General features: G+C 36.9%; 1 protein-coding gene and 1 long non-coding RNA gene across 4 annotated transcripts in view; one reads left to right on the top strand and one right to left on the bottom strand.

Annotated features, from left to right (window-relative positions):
- The window catches only part of LOC134521309 (uncharacterized), a 44,217-nt gene that overhangs the window by 7,011 nt on the left and 21,353 nt on the right, over positions 1-15,853 (top strand). For all 3 annotated transcript variants that reach the window (XR_010072712.1, XR_010072710.1, XR_010072711.1), the window contains exon 2: positions 14,710-14,810. This is a non-coding gene — a long non-coding RNA (uncharacterized LOC134521309). The remainder of the gene's footprint in view (positions 1-14,709; positions 14,811-15,853) is intronic.
- Positions 2,866-15,853, bottom strand: part of DCP1A (decapping mRNA 1A) — a 38,889-nt gene continuing 25,901 nt past the window's right edge. The window contains exons 7-10 of the mRNA XM_063347521.1: positions 13,158-13,922; positions 10,574-10,639; positions 8,383-8,601; positions 2,866-6,789 (exon numbers count right to left, since the gene is read on the bottom strand). Coding sequence (XP_063203591.1) covers positions 6,709-6,789; positions 8,383-8,601; positions 10,574-10,639; positions 13,158-13,922 — 1,131 coding nt within the window. The 3' untranslated portion in view covers positions 2,866-6,708. The remainder of the gene's footprint in view (positions 6,790-8,382; positions 8,602-10,573; positions 10,640-13,157; positions 13,923-15,853) is intronic.

Here is a 15,853-nt window from a genome sequence, read left to right as displayed (position 1 = left end):
GATGTGCAAACCATATGCTTTCTAAATTAAGACCACATAGAGTTTTGCATCCATGAGACAGGCTGTAAGATCTTTGCTTTGTAGATAGCCTTAAAGCTTCTTGACATATTTATGAGGAGAAAAAAAACCCCACAACTTCTGCATTTACATCACATACCTTGCATGTTTTCAAGTAAGGCCGCAGGGCAAGTGCCTTCATTTCAGCCAGCATGTAAAAGCTCATTCCTTTGTGGTTATATTTCCCAAGGTTGATTTTGTAAAATGGAGCTTCTTGAATTTTAAAGAATGGGTTATGGTAGAAATATTTTTAAAGGTTTATCTAAAACGAAAGAAAAAGGGCAAACAGGTATGAGCGGCCTTGTTCTATGTAGCAGATTTTAAGCTGTGAGGCCATAAAGCAAAGATAAAGATTAGGTACCACTATGAATCAGTCAACTCCATTATGCTGCTTCATAACTGGAGGTTAAAAAACCCCATAACAGACCTGGCAAATTACGTATTGGTACTTCAAGAATTAGAGTAGGGAAATCATGCCTAACCAGTCTGTTTTTGAATACACAGCGAAATACTCTGGATTCTTACAGGCAAACCGCATTTGAGCTTTGGAAATACCTGAAGACGTACAGCAGCGCAGAAACAAAACTGTAACTTACATTTTTCTGTGCTCAGGAAATACCGTCACAGGCCACACTCATCTCTACAATACTCCCATTCACACTCTCTTGCTGTTCCTTCCCTTGTTCACTTCTCAGGAATCTTCTATTCACTGGTCCTTTCCCTTTCATTTTATTGCAAGCGCTCTTTCAAAAATGCAGCAACTGACAAAAATATTCTCTCTTCACTGCCCTCTTTTCCCAATGCCTTTTGAACCTAATTAGGAGCCTCGTATGAAGAAGGATTCAAAGAGGACATGAAAGACTGTTGCGTAACTGACAAAGACGAACTTTACATATTTCAGTTACAGGTCTCTCACTGAAGTTTAACTCTCCTAAATTAGTATGTCAGTTCAAAGGTAAATCTCTCAAGTCATAAAATCTGGAAGACCAAAAAAAAAAGCTGATTCACACTTGAAATTGTGTGAAGATAGGAGGAAAGAATTCCACTACTGGGCACTGAAAATAACTTTCAAAATCGTTTAACATACGTTATGATTCCTAATCTTTTGAATTTTGGATTAGGTCACTAAACTTAGAGAAATTTACCTCAGCTATACTGAAGACTGTATTTAGTGATTTGATTGCATCCTGTTCATAAATGAAGAAGAGTTGTATGAATGACAGGTTTCTTATCCTCTGTACTAGTGTTAACCCCCCAATATCTTTTATATCGAGAATGAAGTGCAACTGAATCCTTACCAAATACACGAGTCCACTGACTTCACTTAATTTGGCCCATGAACACGAGCTAAAACTTTGATTAAAAAAAGCAGTTGTGTTATTTCATTCTGCAAGCCTGCAAATAAAATTTGAATTTTAGTGGATGAGTTTTAGGAAGCCTAATGCTTACTCCTTGATTCTATCTAGTGCTGTAATACCATCGTATTAAGGACTGACTTTATGCTCTCTTGTGCTCTCGGAAAACATGACTGTAGAGCACACGCTAGCAAGTGAGAAAAGGCCAAAAATATTTTGGTCTGCATAAATTTTTTGTACAGTGCCTGGTTTAGCTGCAGCTACACATAGCGAGAAGCATCCTATTTCCAAACCAAAGGGGAGCACTTCACAGGAATAACAGTAACCAGGAATACCTGGATCCAGAGAAGACAAAATGTTAACAGCACCAATAATGAAAAAAATACTCCCTCGATATTGACCAAACAGGCAACACATCTAACACAGAATTTAGACTCTAGACCTTAGCTGTTTCCACTTTTTCCTCAATTAACTTACAGTAAATCCATGACTTCTGTACTTGTTTTTTATGTTAGTCTTCTATTAGAAGAATCTTCTGTATATAGTAGAGGAGCCAGTTCAATATTAACTACTAGACCAGCAAACACTAGAGGCCACTTCAGTGGCCTCTCCTGACATTTGCTATGTCTCATTCTCTAACTGTTATGGGTGACTGCAGTGGGAATAAGCACCTAGCTATGATTACAGGACTTCGATGTAAGGTTTTGTTTAACTTCACAATCTATTCCAACAGAACTTCTGCTATGGTTTTCCTCCTCATCAGCTTCTCTATTTTACTTTGTCAAACTGTGATTGACCAGTTGCATGGTACCAACCAAATACAGTAAAAGGACAACTGCAATTTCCAAAGTCTATGACCAGAGACCAACACTGGATTGAGTATCATATGCCATGTCTAGACAGATGAGAGGGGATACTGTACGAAAAGTGATAAGGACAGGCAAAAAACCCCAGTTACAGTTACTTATAAGACAGTGAACTTGCAGCTGCATTTCTTAACATGAAAGGAAATCGGTCTGTTTATCAAATTAAAAATGCAAACCTACTTACAGCAATAGAGAGGATGGCCAGAAGCTGTTGCAAGTTGACAGATGCTATTCTCAACTGTCCTTCAAGCAAGCATGCTGCATTTTCTTTAGTGAACGAATGAACGCAATTTGGGTTTGCCACCAGTATGAACTAAGGAGTTCGAGTTTCTTCCCTGGAAAATATTAACCCTAAATAAAATCTGAACTTACCCTTCTAGCAGGCTACTAGCTCTAGAAATAAAAAGAAACACTGGAAGATTTTTTGGAGGTGCTGAAACATTTGTTTTGAAGTTTTATTACAAAAATATATTTGCAAACATACAAAATTTTGGATGAAAAAATGCTCATTCTTAAACATTTATGCAATAACTTAATAACTGCAAACATACATAGGTGCTATAAAATCCATACCATACCAAAAAACATTAATGATGCAGTATCTACGTTTATTGACTTACAATTATTCTCATTCCTGGTTTCCAGAAATCCTTCCTGAAGCCCCTCTTCCCCATGGTCTTCATATTGAAAGAACATGCAAATGGGTACAACTGGTGCATCCACAAAAGTGATAAAACTCAGAAATTACTAAAAGCACATAATGTACATTAAAAAAACCTAACTAGCCATATGCCCATACACTGAATAGATAAAAATAAATACACCACCAAATTAAAGATACTGCAATTTTTCCAACTCGAAGTGAAAGGAAGATATTGCATCTTAACATTTTCGTAACATTGCCAGACAAAAGTGAGGTGATATATATTGCACACATTCCTCCTGTTAAGATACGCTGTACAAAGCAACCCAAATACCTGGTGAAAAGGTGGCTGATTTATTTAAATACTTTTAAAAACAAGAAGTGCCAAATTGAAGTTTGTTCTCAAAAATATTGCAGAAATTATATCAGTGACTACACATGGCAGAATGGGTTTCTGAAATATACCAAAATGAAGCAATTAGAAATGCAAGCAAAAATGAGATACATCCAGCAGTGAGTGTTTAAATATTGAGTATTTATACAGAGAAATAAGCATTTTATATGAAATCAAGATTTGATTTTTTTTTTTTTTTTTTTACTTACTTCAATCATTCTGCTAATCTTGTTTAATTTGGAAAGATATACTGCTTCTAAGTTAACAGCTGTTAGGCACCATTCATATAAACTTTGCATTATTAAATAACAGCAAATAAAGTCTAACTACAAAACTGAGAATTTTGATTTTCCTGAAGAATTCAGCAGCTGTAGGTTTTAAAACTGTCTTTGATTACATTTGAGTTTGGTTGATTTGTTGGTTTTTTTGTTTGTTCGTTTGTTGTTTTTTTGTTTGTTTCTTTAAAGTGACTTAAAGCTAGCCACAAATCACAGACTTAGAGAACACAATTAATTTGGGGAGTATAGTCTCAACTAATAGCTTTTTAATTCTAAGAACCAATAGGTAAAATCCCAATATGCCAGTAGTTTTACCAAAAAAAAAGTCACTTGAAAATGGTCACAGTAATTTCCTGTGATGACCCATGGTAACTTGCTACACACTAGTTATTCCTACACGTGGCTAACACAAATCAAGCTGGTAATTTTAGATTTATACAAAAAGTTAAAATAATCAGGAAAAAGAGTTGTTAAATAACACAGTCCACATTTCAAAAAAAAAAGAATTCAAATTTTACACTGAAGTTGAGCTTGTGTTTTACAATGCAACTTTCCATTAGAGGTTTATCTATTAAACCCATTACCCTGGCACTTGTCACAGATGACAGACCGTAACTCTGCGGTGTACGGGATGACACCTAGGTTGGTTCCAGTGTCTCTTGGCTACACGTAGAGAGGTTAGCACAAACACGTGCCAGTGATCAAGATGAACAGGTCTGCGTGGTGTAAAAATGCCTGCCTAGTAACTACGATTTCAACTCTATTTCTCTTCCAAGTCATTTTGAAAGTTGGGGGTGGTGGGGTGGGGAAGTAAACCAATAACGTATTGCTATTAGTACACTACAAAAACAAAGTAAGGATCTGCCAACTGCTTGCGGGGGTTCCTGGACAGCTGGAAACAAGTTAAGGATATTCAAAGTAGAGTCAAACTCTCTTAACAGCACTGCTACTCCAAACAGTATTACTTTTGTCAACTCAAAATACAACTCCTTCCTATCATATCTACAGATCTTTGGATATGACTGTATTTAGCAAACAGTACAAATGTGCACGAGTGGCTTCCAATATTTCTATGCTTAGAAACTTCTATCAAATCTTCCTTTGAAGAAACCGGAAACTGTCCATAAAAAGTGAGAAGTTACGGACTTCGTCTTTGCTAAATCCACATAAAAAGCAACACTCTATTTGGTTTAGGCTATCAATTTTTGTTCAGAAGAACTGCTCATTGGTTTTTCCCTTTTAGTGAAAGTTTTTCTAGAAAACCCAACAAAAAATTAGTTTAGACCTCAGATCTATTTTGAGTCTCTTTGTTTATGTGCATACACAGTATTATAACTCTAGAATTTATGTAGGAAGCTCTTATCTTCCTTAACAAGGCTGAGTTTATATTGCTGAATTCAAATGCTACCATTAAAGTCAATATATTTCTTGATGAACAGGCGTGACATTAGCATCTTTCCCCAAATCTTCCACATTTTTCTAACAAAATACATATATTTTAACTGCAAATGCTGAAGTCAAAGGCTGAGAGGAGCTTTTCAGAAGGCAGGTAGTGCTAAACAAAGTATATTTTCAACTTAAAAGCTATGAAAAAACTAAAATAGATCAAATACCTAAAAATGTAAATATTTGTTGTATATAAAACATACTGATTTGTGAGCAAGTCACAATTAAAGCTCAATTACTGTTTTCCAATGAAATGACCATGCACCTTGCCTACATCAACATTAACTAATCCTTAGGATATATACACATACATATATGTTGTAAGGAGACAAACAATTTTTTCTTCATATTTTAATAGTGCTTGAGGGAAAAGAAAGAAGTAGTGCATCATAACTCACTACAGATTATCTTTTTACTCAATAAACCAAAATTCTTCTACTGGAAAAGCATCCTTTAAAACTACTATTGCTGGAAAAAGTTGGGACCTGAAATCTTATTAATTACCTTTGCATGCCTTTAACAAAGAAATACAAGCCATGGGTAAACCAACACAGCAGCATAAGAGACTATAATTAGAATTTTTCTGACTTCAAACGGAAAAGTATCCAGTTAAATTTTTACTTTAGTGAATAGTGAATTATTAAAATCACATATATGAAGCAATAGCATTTTAATTAGATAAACTCTGGACTATGAAGTGTGCACTAACAATATGGGGAGAGGGCAACAGAAGAAAAGCATTTGTTCCCCATCTGCACAGTTTCCAACACTGCGGTTCCAATGCAACTGAGGAATGAAAGCCAACTATGACATGGTCCATCCTTAAGCTTAAAGGGAAACAAAGTATTTAAATTATTTCAAACGCTGATGAACAGGAAGAGGGTCTTCCAGTGGTGGTCTCATAACCATAACAAGTGAAATTCAACATGCAACAGAACTACTCTGTTGCTTAAACAAAATAAATTGATGCAATCACCGAGGATTTTGCATATTTCAAATTTTATCTTTTTAGAGAAAATGGCCTTACTCTCTTGGATACCTGTTTAACGCCAGTGACACAGAAGCAAGTAAGATTAATGGAATATTTAAAAGATGAATTTATGTGCATTAGCTAGAGACTGTCAATGTATTGAGCAAATGACATTTCTAAACCTTTTGCTGAAGATTTAGCTCCAAAGGCCTGGATTCCAGATCTGCTCCTCCCCAACACCTGCCAACTTAAATCACAAGGCATTTTGCTCCTTTTCCTCAGTCCTTCAAACTGGAACTAGGTTCCCCCAGCTGAGTTTTGTTCTGGTGTGGTGTAGTGTCCTGTACCGTGCATTTGCTGGTTTAAATTGTATTGAGTCTGTAATCCTTGGACAGTGAATACAGCTAGGAATGAAAGCCCAGAGCAAGCATTTGCACATTCGCTTAATGCTAATGAGAGCTCAAATGCAACTTAAGTCCCCTCCCCAATAAAAACAAAAGGTTTGCTGGTGATGATCACAGTGAAAACCTAGATCACTTCTGAGAACATTACTTTCATAAGTATTTAAGGAATAGTCTTTCCTAACAGGTTCAAATTCAAGACGTTGAAAACTAAATATTCTTTTACAAAAATATTAGTTTTATAGACGAGGCATAATTGTTTCTAAAATGTATATATTTTAAGTAGATTTAGCTTTGATTATAGCTTAATGTTGTCTGTATTCTTGGTTAGGACTTGCAAGTAGACTTCATGAATAGTGCTGAGAAAACGGGAATCATTCTGCAGGAAAAAAAAACACATTAGAAAAATTAGTAAAAAGATGCAAAAAAAAATTTAATTTAATGCCACTGAAGTTCTGCATAAGGATTCCTTATAGTGCTACTTATCTGAGCGTTAAGAGACTGGAACTAGCTCTGTACTTGTACAGGAGGTGGTGCTTTTCGGACACATACAGGCTTTGAAGCATGCAGCTGGTAAGACAGCTAAAGAGATCACTACGCACATCGGATGCTTAAACAAATAGAACTGGGGTCACTAGGTCAGGCACGGCCACGTATTTTCACTTCCTTCCAGAGCCTAAACCTTAGTCTTAGACACAGAGAATTCCATCCTGTGTACAGGCTCCCAAATAAAGTCTGCATGAATGCCATAAATAACGTTATTTCTGTCTGTCAAACCAGTCTGAAAGGGATTGCAGTGTGTTATACAAGAATTCTCATGTCGTTACTGAGAAGTGAATTCATGTAACCTACGGACAGTATTTCCTGAGTTTAATTCCTTCAAATGACAAGTTCACAAAAGCAGTATCTAATAATCTAGCTTGAAGATGTAACATTCTTTTACAAGATCTGCACAGCAAATTCGGTATCCTGCTTGGACTGCTGTGCAAGTACTCCCATACTGCAGGGTATCCCTACTTTGTTCTTCATTCAGCTATCTCCCTATTTAAAGAGAAGATTAGTGACAAATATTCCAATCAGATCTCTAAAGTCACTACAACAATGTTCTTCAGACTACTGGGGGAGAAACAGTGCACTGTCTCTAATGAGAATAAGACTTCTGGCAGCTGATTTCAGTTGCAAGACTTACAAGTAAGCCAGTTTAAGTCTTCAACGAGGAAAAAAACCCATACACACCAATACACAAAAAGGAACAACACAGATAAAACAGGCAACCTAGCTGATGATGGGATCTGGTAGTGGCCGTTCTTGGTCTCAACAACTTTATCGCTAGGAAAATACTGTTTGCTATTTTTAGACTTGCATTCTGGGTGTAAGCTCTACTAACATCGGCATGGAGAGGGCAAGAGAATCCCGAGTTAAACAAAGAACTGTTTGTCATTCATGGCAACTTCACCGTGACATTAGAGGTCAAAATTATCCCTCTGCATGACTACTCTCACCATCACAGATTTAATTCAGCTGAACTTTTTAGTCCCTAGAAGTAGCAGAACTAGAATTTTGCATTTTCCATTTCAAAGACACATACTTCAGTTAAAGATCAGGAACAGTTCCAGGGAACTGGAAACAGGAAAGCTTCCCTTGGAAAAGCAGGAATACTTACAAATACAACAAAACCAACCCCCCGTATCCCCATACCAGGGCTTCTAGTAGTGCAACTTTCTCCTCATTGTCCACAAATTCATACAGATGTGAAAAGACACCTTTTAAGTCCTTCATCTCGCAAGGAAAAGGAGCAAGCTGTGCCATACTATTTGTACAGCTCAGAATAACCTACTCCTTCCAACAGAAAGGAACAACTTTTGTAAAGTTTCGGGGCAAAAGCTGTTATAGGGGTACAGAGAATTTCTCAGTACTGGCTACTGTACTTGGAACCCCATCCCTCAGAAATCGAGCTCTGTAAAGACAGGACCTTTATTAGATGTATCAGTGCTTCTTGAAGCTGAGACCTACTGAGAACAGTAGGAGGTATAGTCTGAATTTCTGTTGTTCCCAGTGTTAAAGGTGAAGAAGAGTTGGCTTTATTCTCCACTTCAGTAGCTTTTGTAGCCGATTGCTGAAAAACACTAGGAGACAAGAGGATTGAAGGCGTTACTGTAGTTGTGGCTGTAACAAACTGTGGAGGTGCAACCTGTAAAAGAATGGAAAATTAATAAGCACTGGGTTCATTAAGAATGAATACTGTTATAAAGGCTGAAGAGATAAGCATAAAAAAAAAGCAGCCACCATTATTCAGTCAGGTACTACAGAAGAGCTGCTCTTAATGAAACAATATACACCTAAAGATTAATATCAAAAGTAATTCTCATTTAAAAAGATGAAGGAGGTAACAGTCTTCATTAGCAGACCCCTTCCTCCTCACGTGGTTACTACCTTCCAGAATTTTTGAAATATAATACATAGAATAAAAGATGACCTTTTCAGCTAGGTAATCAAAGGAGCTGTTTTGCAAATTATTATTTTCCTTAGGAGTTTAAAGAAAGGCTAGTCCTGCTTCCCACCCCCCTGCTTCTATGGTCTCCAACAAAATACGCTTATAATTTGAAGTATCTCAAAGATATTTAAAATTACCGATGAAGTATAATTAAAGTATTGGAGCACATTAAAATATTCTTATTCTAAGTACATTCTCCCTTGTGAGGGAAGTCACAAATGTATAGGAACATTCTATTTGCATAAAGTGGATGTGAATAAACGTCAGCCTTGAGCAACTCTGACAATCTCCTGATAACTGCAATTATTATTCAGTATGAATCTACATCTTGCTCAGGCTTCCAGAATGACCAACATGAGGGGAAAGAAAAAAAAGGAAGAAAATAACCAAGCCGACCTCACTCAAAAGAAAATAAGACTAAATGTGGTATGTAAAGATGTTTGATACATCAGCAGAAAGAATTCCCCTTGGATAACCAAAAAATTTTCAGAAGAAAACACACCTGCAAAGCCATCTAAAGTTAATGTGTATGTAACAACATCAACAACAGCAGAACTAGCAAATTGATATTGTTATAGTCAAAACTGTGAAGGCTTACAGCGTGGGATTTCAGCAAGACATGTTTAAAGCAACAAGTGCAGTTTACCCACACAACATCCACATGTTTCTTAAAATTCTAAAATCCATGTAAAATGCTTTTATTTAGGCAATTATTTACTAACCGTGTCACAAACAGACTGTATAGCTTGTCTTATAGCAGGCCAGTAACTAAACCAGCATTTTACTTTAGGCAGGACCATTTTTACTGCCTTCAGAATCAGATCTGAGCATGCTGCTAAAACTGCTTTTATTTAGTGCAAGTTGGACAAGAATGAGGCAATTTCACAAATTTCAAAAAGGACGGGGTGGGTAAAGGAAAAGTAGAATTAAATTACAGATGGTATCCTGAAAAGAATATATAACAAAAAGGCAATTAAAACCAATTCTTGAAGACTTGACTATTACCAGTTATTTTTTTTACCTGCAACCTGAAATTTTACATTGACATTATTTTGAACTGTTATTCAAAGGCAGCTCTAATAATGTTAAATCTGTATTTAGATCACTAAAACTTGCTATTAGAAAGTTTTGCAGTAGGAAATGCTTATTATTCTTTTCTTCCCCTATCTTCCATTTTTTTTTTGCTTGGTATCTTTTTGATAAAATACAAGGTATCTCAGGAAAACTGAAAGAGACAGCAAGGCAAGGATTGCATTTTATGCCTCTGGGGCGCTTAAGGTTGGGTTAAGGCTAAGAGGCCCTGCTGCAACGTTATAGCATAGTACTGACTGCTTACAAGACAAAAAACCAACCAGTTCAAACGGTGCGAACTCAATGTAAGGCTGCAGATCCAAAAATGTATTCTCACTTCTGCATCAGCGCCAACAATAAGAGGCGCCGCACAACAAAAAAAATTGTACTCATTCATAGCAGTCTACAGGAACTCCCCTGGGCTTCAGTACAGCTCGTTTCTGTGTCATAACAACACTTTAAATACAATCGGCGGGCAATGACTATTTGAGATACCAACTGTTTACCACAATTTTAAACCTCTCCCCCCCAACCCTTTTTTTTTTTTTTTTTTAAAAGGAGTCCAACAAACAATTAGCAGAAGTATTTATTCACTTACTTGACTTGCTTTAGACAAAGTCTTTGGCTGCGGAAATACTTCCGATTCCTTGTTTTGTTGTACAGTCTAAGTTAAAAAGAAAGCATAAGTCACAAGTTAGCAACCACAGCTCAATTTCCAGGGTGGTCCTCTGCTTTTTTATGAAAGCACAAGAATGCAAATTTCAAAATACTTTAGATGCAACTTGAAGCATTTTGTAAAACTGAGATAACCAAGGGGAAGTCGGAAAAAGAGAAAAAATTTGAAAAGAAATTATGTTTTACGCTTTTGATATTACAGCAAACCTGTAAAGCCATAACAAAACACTTCTGAAGAAACACTACTACATTTAAAAACAAAATCTAAACAATAAAACACTGAAACTGGGAACAAAACAAACGCTACAAAGTGAAAAGAATCAGTTTGGTAAATTGCCAGGAAGGTTGATTTTTTTCTAGGCATTTTATCCAATCACCTCCACAAAAATGAAATGCTGTTTTCTGCTAGAATTTCAGAAGTATTTTATACTTTTACAAACAGCATCCAGACATTTTTAGTCAGTTTTCAAGACTATAATATAATAAAATTAAAGTATTATAAAATATTAGAAAACACAATAAAAGACAGGTAGTTAAGGTACTTCAGTAAATTCCCATGGCATTCTTGAAAAGGCTTGTTATAGCCATTTGGAATACTTCTTGGCAGCACAGAACAGGAAAAACGCCTTGCAACAGACAGTCCTTAGCTTACTTGAACTGCAGTGAAAAACACTCAGGGAATCAATAGTCCTTAATGACAAAAAATAAAATTAGCTTTATGAAGCCGTAACAAGCACAAGATCAAATTCTTAAAGTCTAATTACACAAAAGTTAAGAGGTCTTTTGCTAGTTTGAGAGTATATTTGGACTATGGAGAATTTTATCTAATGAAAATATATACACAAGGTAGACATAGTGGAAGGGAAAAAAAAAAGAGCATAAGACTGGCATATGAAGAGCTGATTCCCAAAACTATCAAGCAGACACTGAATGAACGCCGTCAAGGGCAGTTATGCATAAACCCAGCCAGCTGAAAAATATCACAATCTTCAGACAAATCTGTACAAAGGTTTAGTAGTACACGGAAGAAAAATACTGCTCAGAATGTACAGTTCAAGATAGCTGCTCCATGCTGTACTTGGACGTCCTCCTCCCTCTGCAAAACGAATCAGTCCAAACATCTCAGAGAGATAATCGTTAGTAAATTAATCCTAGCATGTAGCCTTCTCAGAAACCTTATTTCTAATCTACTGATGTTGAAAGTTAACTAGAAAGACAGCACAATGAAAACACACCCATTTCTTAAACATTAAGACAGGGATAACTTCTGAGGACAGAAAAGCAACACTTGAAAAAACACAGGGTATTCTAAAATAATGCTCAGAACAAGTTACAGGCTGAAGAGTTGAGCTTTTGATTAGGTCTCTGTTACGAGTAAGTCATCACCATATTCATAGCAAAGAGCAGCAGCTGACTCAGACAGGGCTACCAAAGATCTTGTTAAAACCCAGTGGCAAGCACTGGATAGTAATAAACATCAGGAAATTCATACAGACATGGCTGTAAGTAATTTTCTCTGGCATTTTTTATTCTTGCATTATCACTGTACCAAAGATGCAAGAGGACACGCTCAAACACTAGCTTAGTCTGCATGAATGTAAATAAAATAAAATAATAATGCAACAACACAAAGAGAAGTCTTTGGATAACCTGAGAAGTAGGCACTACAGAAAGTCACTCCCTTTCCAGAAAAAAAGAAATCCAATAACCCAAATTCATTAGTGTCTACTACTGAAGTAGCCAATTATAAAGCAGAGCAACGCTAATTGATTAGAAAATAATTTATAACACAGAGCCACGTGCATTAACTTTATAGACCAGCAGTTTTCACCTAGTGTCTCAAAACAAATTCAGTGCTTTGGCTTACATTAAGGCATAGACAATAGGTCCTCCTCCAAGAAATAAACAGTTTAAGAGGTCCTTTGTAAGTCATAGTAGGATAAAACAAATCAAGGCAGTCAATTAGACAAAATAAATCAATTTACGATCCCTTTTACTAAATAACTAACAGTATCTCAGTGTAGCCCACAAGTATTCCCAACAGAAGGGGGTCAAAATTGAAGGAGTAGAGAACATCCAAAGCAAAATAACCAGAAAAAGGAAATTGTTAATTTTGTACCTTCAAAGAAGGTACAGACTAGACTTCCCCAGCATCAACTCTCATAACTCTGATCAGTCTGTAACCTTCTGTCCCTCCTCAGATCATCAGTTCTTAGCAGTATTTTTCTGACACAAGCACAGATGAATACTTTAAGACATATTCATGCCCTAACAGCACCAGCTTGAAAAACGTCTTCTCTGCAGACAGGTCTGTCACTGATAGCAGATGTTAATGATATAAAACTAATGAAACTGCATTTCTAAGTTAGCAATTCAATCAATATCACACAGTGGAAGTCCTTAATTATTTTTAAAAAGCTAATACATAACAGCACATTTTCCAAGGGAAAATACACATAGTCTAAAAACAGTTTAAAGCTTCATGGATCTAAAAACCCACAGAATACCTGAAGGGGAGAGATTATCTTGCTGTTCAAGGTTGATGGCTTACTGTGAGATTCTTTGAAGCTTTCTGGTGTTGCAAGTTGGCCAACCGAGGCAGAGATGTTTGGTGTTAAGGAAGTCTTAGTGAGAGACTGCTGCTGCATTTGGTCATGCTGTGGGGTCAACCTGAGTTTCTGGAGAAGATCAACACTTGTATGGGATGTATTTGAGACAGTTCCCGTATTTGTTGATGTCAAGGGTGCTATAAGCTGGCTTTGGCCAGCCATTAGATTTTGTGGACCGTGGTTCACTTCGGATGGCGGCTGATTCACTAGTGGGGATATCTGCTTGGCAGCTTGCTGCATAACTTGCATTATACTGTTGTTTTGTTTTAGGCCAGGAAGCATCTGAGCAGGGGCAGCTTCCATTGTCGAGGCTGAATTAAGATTAGGGCTTAAACGAACTGAATAGCTTGAAACATTTTTTGCATCAGGCTGGGAAACTGAAGCTGGAGGTATTAGCATAGGTGTTAAACATTCCTGCTGATTCAAAGGATTGGCACTGGTTTTAACGCTGGGACTCTCAGATTTCCCTAGCGATTGTTGTATTACTGTTGACTGGTCAAAGGAAAAAGGCAAAAGCAAACTGTGCTGGTCTCTGGCAGAGGTGTCAGTCTGCAACTTTTCCATTCTCTCTGGATTGGGATACGGAGCTGCGGGCTGTTCCTTTGGTACAGAGGTTCCAAACAGCTCCTCCAAAGTCAGATGCTTCTGCCTTGACTGAAATGGCTAGAAAGAAGAGAAAAGGAAGTTTTCAGTTTAGAAATACACATACCACTGTGTGTTTCACACAGTCTATTACAATTTCAAGAAAACTATGAAAGACAACCAGCTCAAATGCATTTAAAAATACAGTTTGGCTAGCAAGTGTGCCCTGTTTACAGGAATTTTGAAAGCAATTTCATTTACAAGGAACATCCTGCCTATGTAACCTTTTTCTCCACAGCCTTCTATGGACAGACTGTGCACTGGCGGTAAAGAAGGAGGAAGGCTTTGCATTCTGTCATTAAGATGGCACCTGCCATCATCGATCAGCCCTAACTACACAAGGCACTTTGGGAGGCAGGGAACAACCAGAAAAACCCTGAACATACACGTTGAGCAAAACCCACGTAGAATTTAGAGAGTTGGAAATAATTAAATGGCCTAAAAGATAGGAAAGGAACAGAGAAACCTGAAGGTACAACTGGTACACAACTGATCTAGCAATACGTGCCCAGACTGTTCTTCTCACCCTCTTCAATAACAATCCAATAGATTTTACAATAGGTAAAGGAATCTCTGTAAACCTAAACGTGTATCTCCTTGAAAAGTATCACACCATTACATCTACCAATCCTTTAGTCTCTCCCAAAAACATAGATCTAGCCTACAGCACTGACATTGTTAGAAAAATCTGATTTTAAGGATATAATCTTCTTAATATTTCGCTGAATATGCTTTAAAAATATGTTTCACTAAAAAGAAACAGCTACGAATACCCTTAATCTCAAAATTTTCCTTTTTTTTTTTTTAGGTTGCACAGGACCAGAAGTTATGTAAAACAGCTGGACTGAAATACAACATTCTGTTCAGAAGACTGAATGGCCTGCAGCACAACTCCCGTGTATTCTGATGGTATGTCTAAACAAAGACACCATTTTACAATGACAACTGCTGTACCATGACACTGCTACACTAGCTCTAATTTTACTAGCGCAGGTAACAGTAGTACGCTACCTGTACTGCCATACCTTCACAAGTAGCCTAACAAAAAAATCTTGAGCTTGAAATCATACTGACTTCTGCCCAGGTTACTAATCTCTACCAACATTGCTGTTACTCGTTTCTAGCTAGCCTAAAGTCACGCACACTTTCATTTTGCAGCTGAAGCGTTCTATAGTTTATAAACCTTGTTAATTACGTTAGGAATTCTTCCTAAAAAGTGGTTTTTACATTTCTCCACTAATCTTACTGTTCTGGAGACCTGTCCTTCGCTGTAAAGATTCCACTAAGAGAAAAATCACTATTCCATCTCATTTCAAACTCAGCTTTTCACTTCAGTATGATAAATAGATTAGCTTTCCTTCATTAATACATTACAATATTCAAGTAATAAACAGAAATCTCTACCATGCTCTGATCTGAGTCAGATTAGCCCCCTACACGGATACAGTCTCAAACATGAAGTTAATTCCCAGCCTGAAGTATAAAATACACCTTTTGCATGTCCCATCTGTGCTGAGGTGTATTTTGACAGTATCACCAACTAGGTGTGTTACGGAGACCCTTATCAGCAGGGGCTGCAAAAAGGCAACATGATCACTTTACTTGATAGGAACAGAGTGCTGCTCAGAGGGTTTCTCCAGAAACATGAATTAGCAGACAGAGCTGGCACTATAAAATTTAATTTCAGTGTTCCGATTCAGTTTTGCCCATCGCTGGCACAAAAGCATTTAAGGACAGAACTGTTTTTCATTTTGAACTGCCAAGATAAAAAACATGAACTTCAGAATATCACAGAGAAGACATTTATTTTTATTTCCAAATCTGTGATATCTTTAGCATTAAGTGAAGTTAAAGAAGCAACATACAAGTGTGACATTTTGGATGGGGTTTAGGAATCTCACCATACTTATCATATGTACGCTATTTTTTGATTTCACTGGTTACCTGTTTCA

This window comes from Chroicocephalus ridibundus, chromosome 10 (assembly GCF_963924245.1).
Source record: "Chroicocephalus ridibundus chromosome 10, bChrRid1.1, whole genome shotgun sequence".
NCBI lineage: Eukaryota > Metazoa > Chordata > Aves > Charadriiformes > Laridae > Chroicocephalus > Chroicocephalus ridibundus.
The sequence above is the reverse complement of the archived record's forward strand: the minus strand, read 5'-3'. Positions and strand labels throughout refer to the sequence as shown.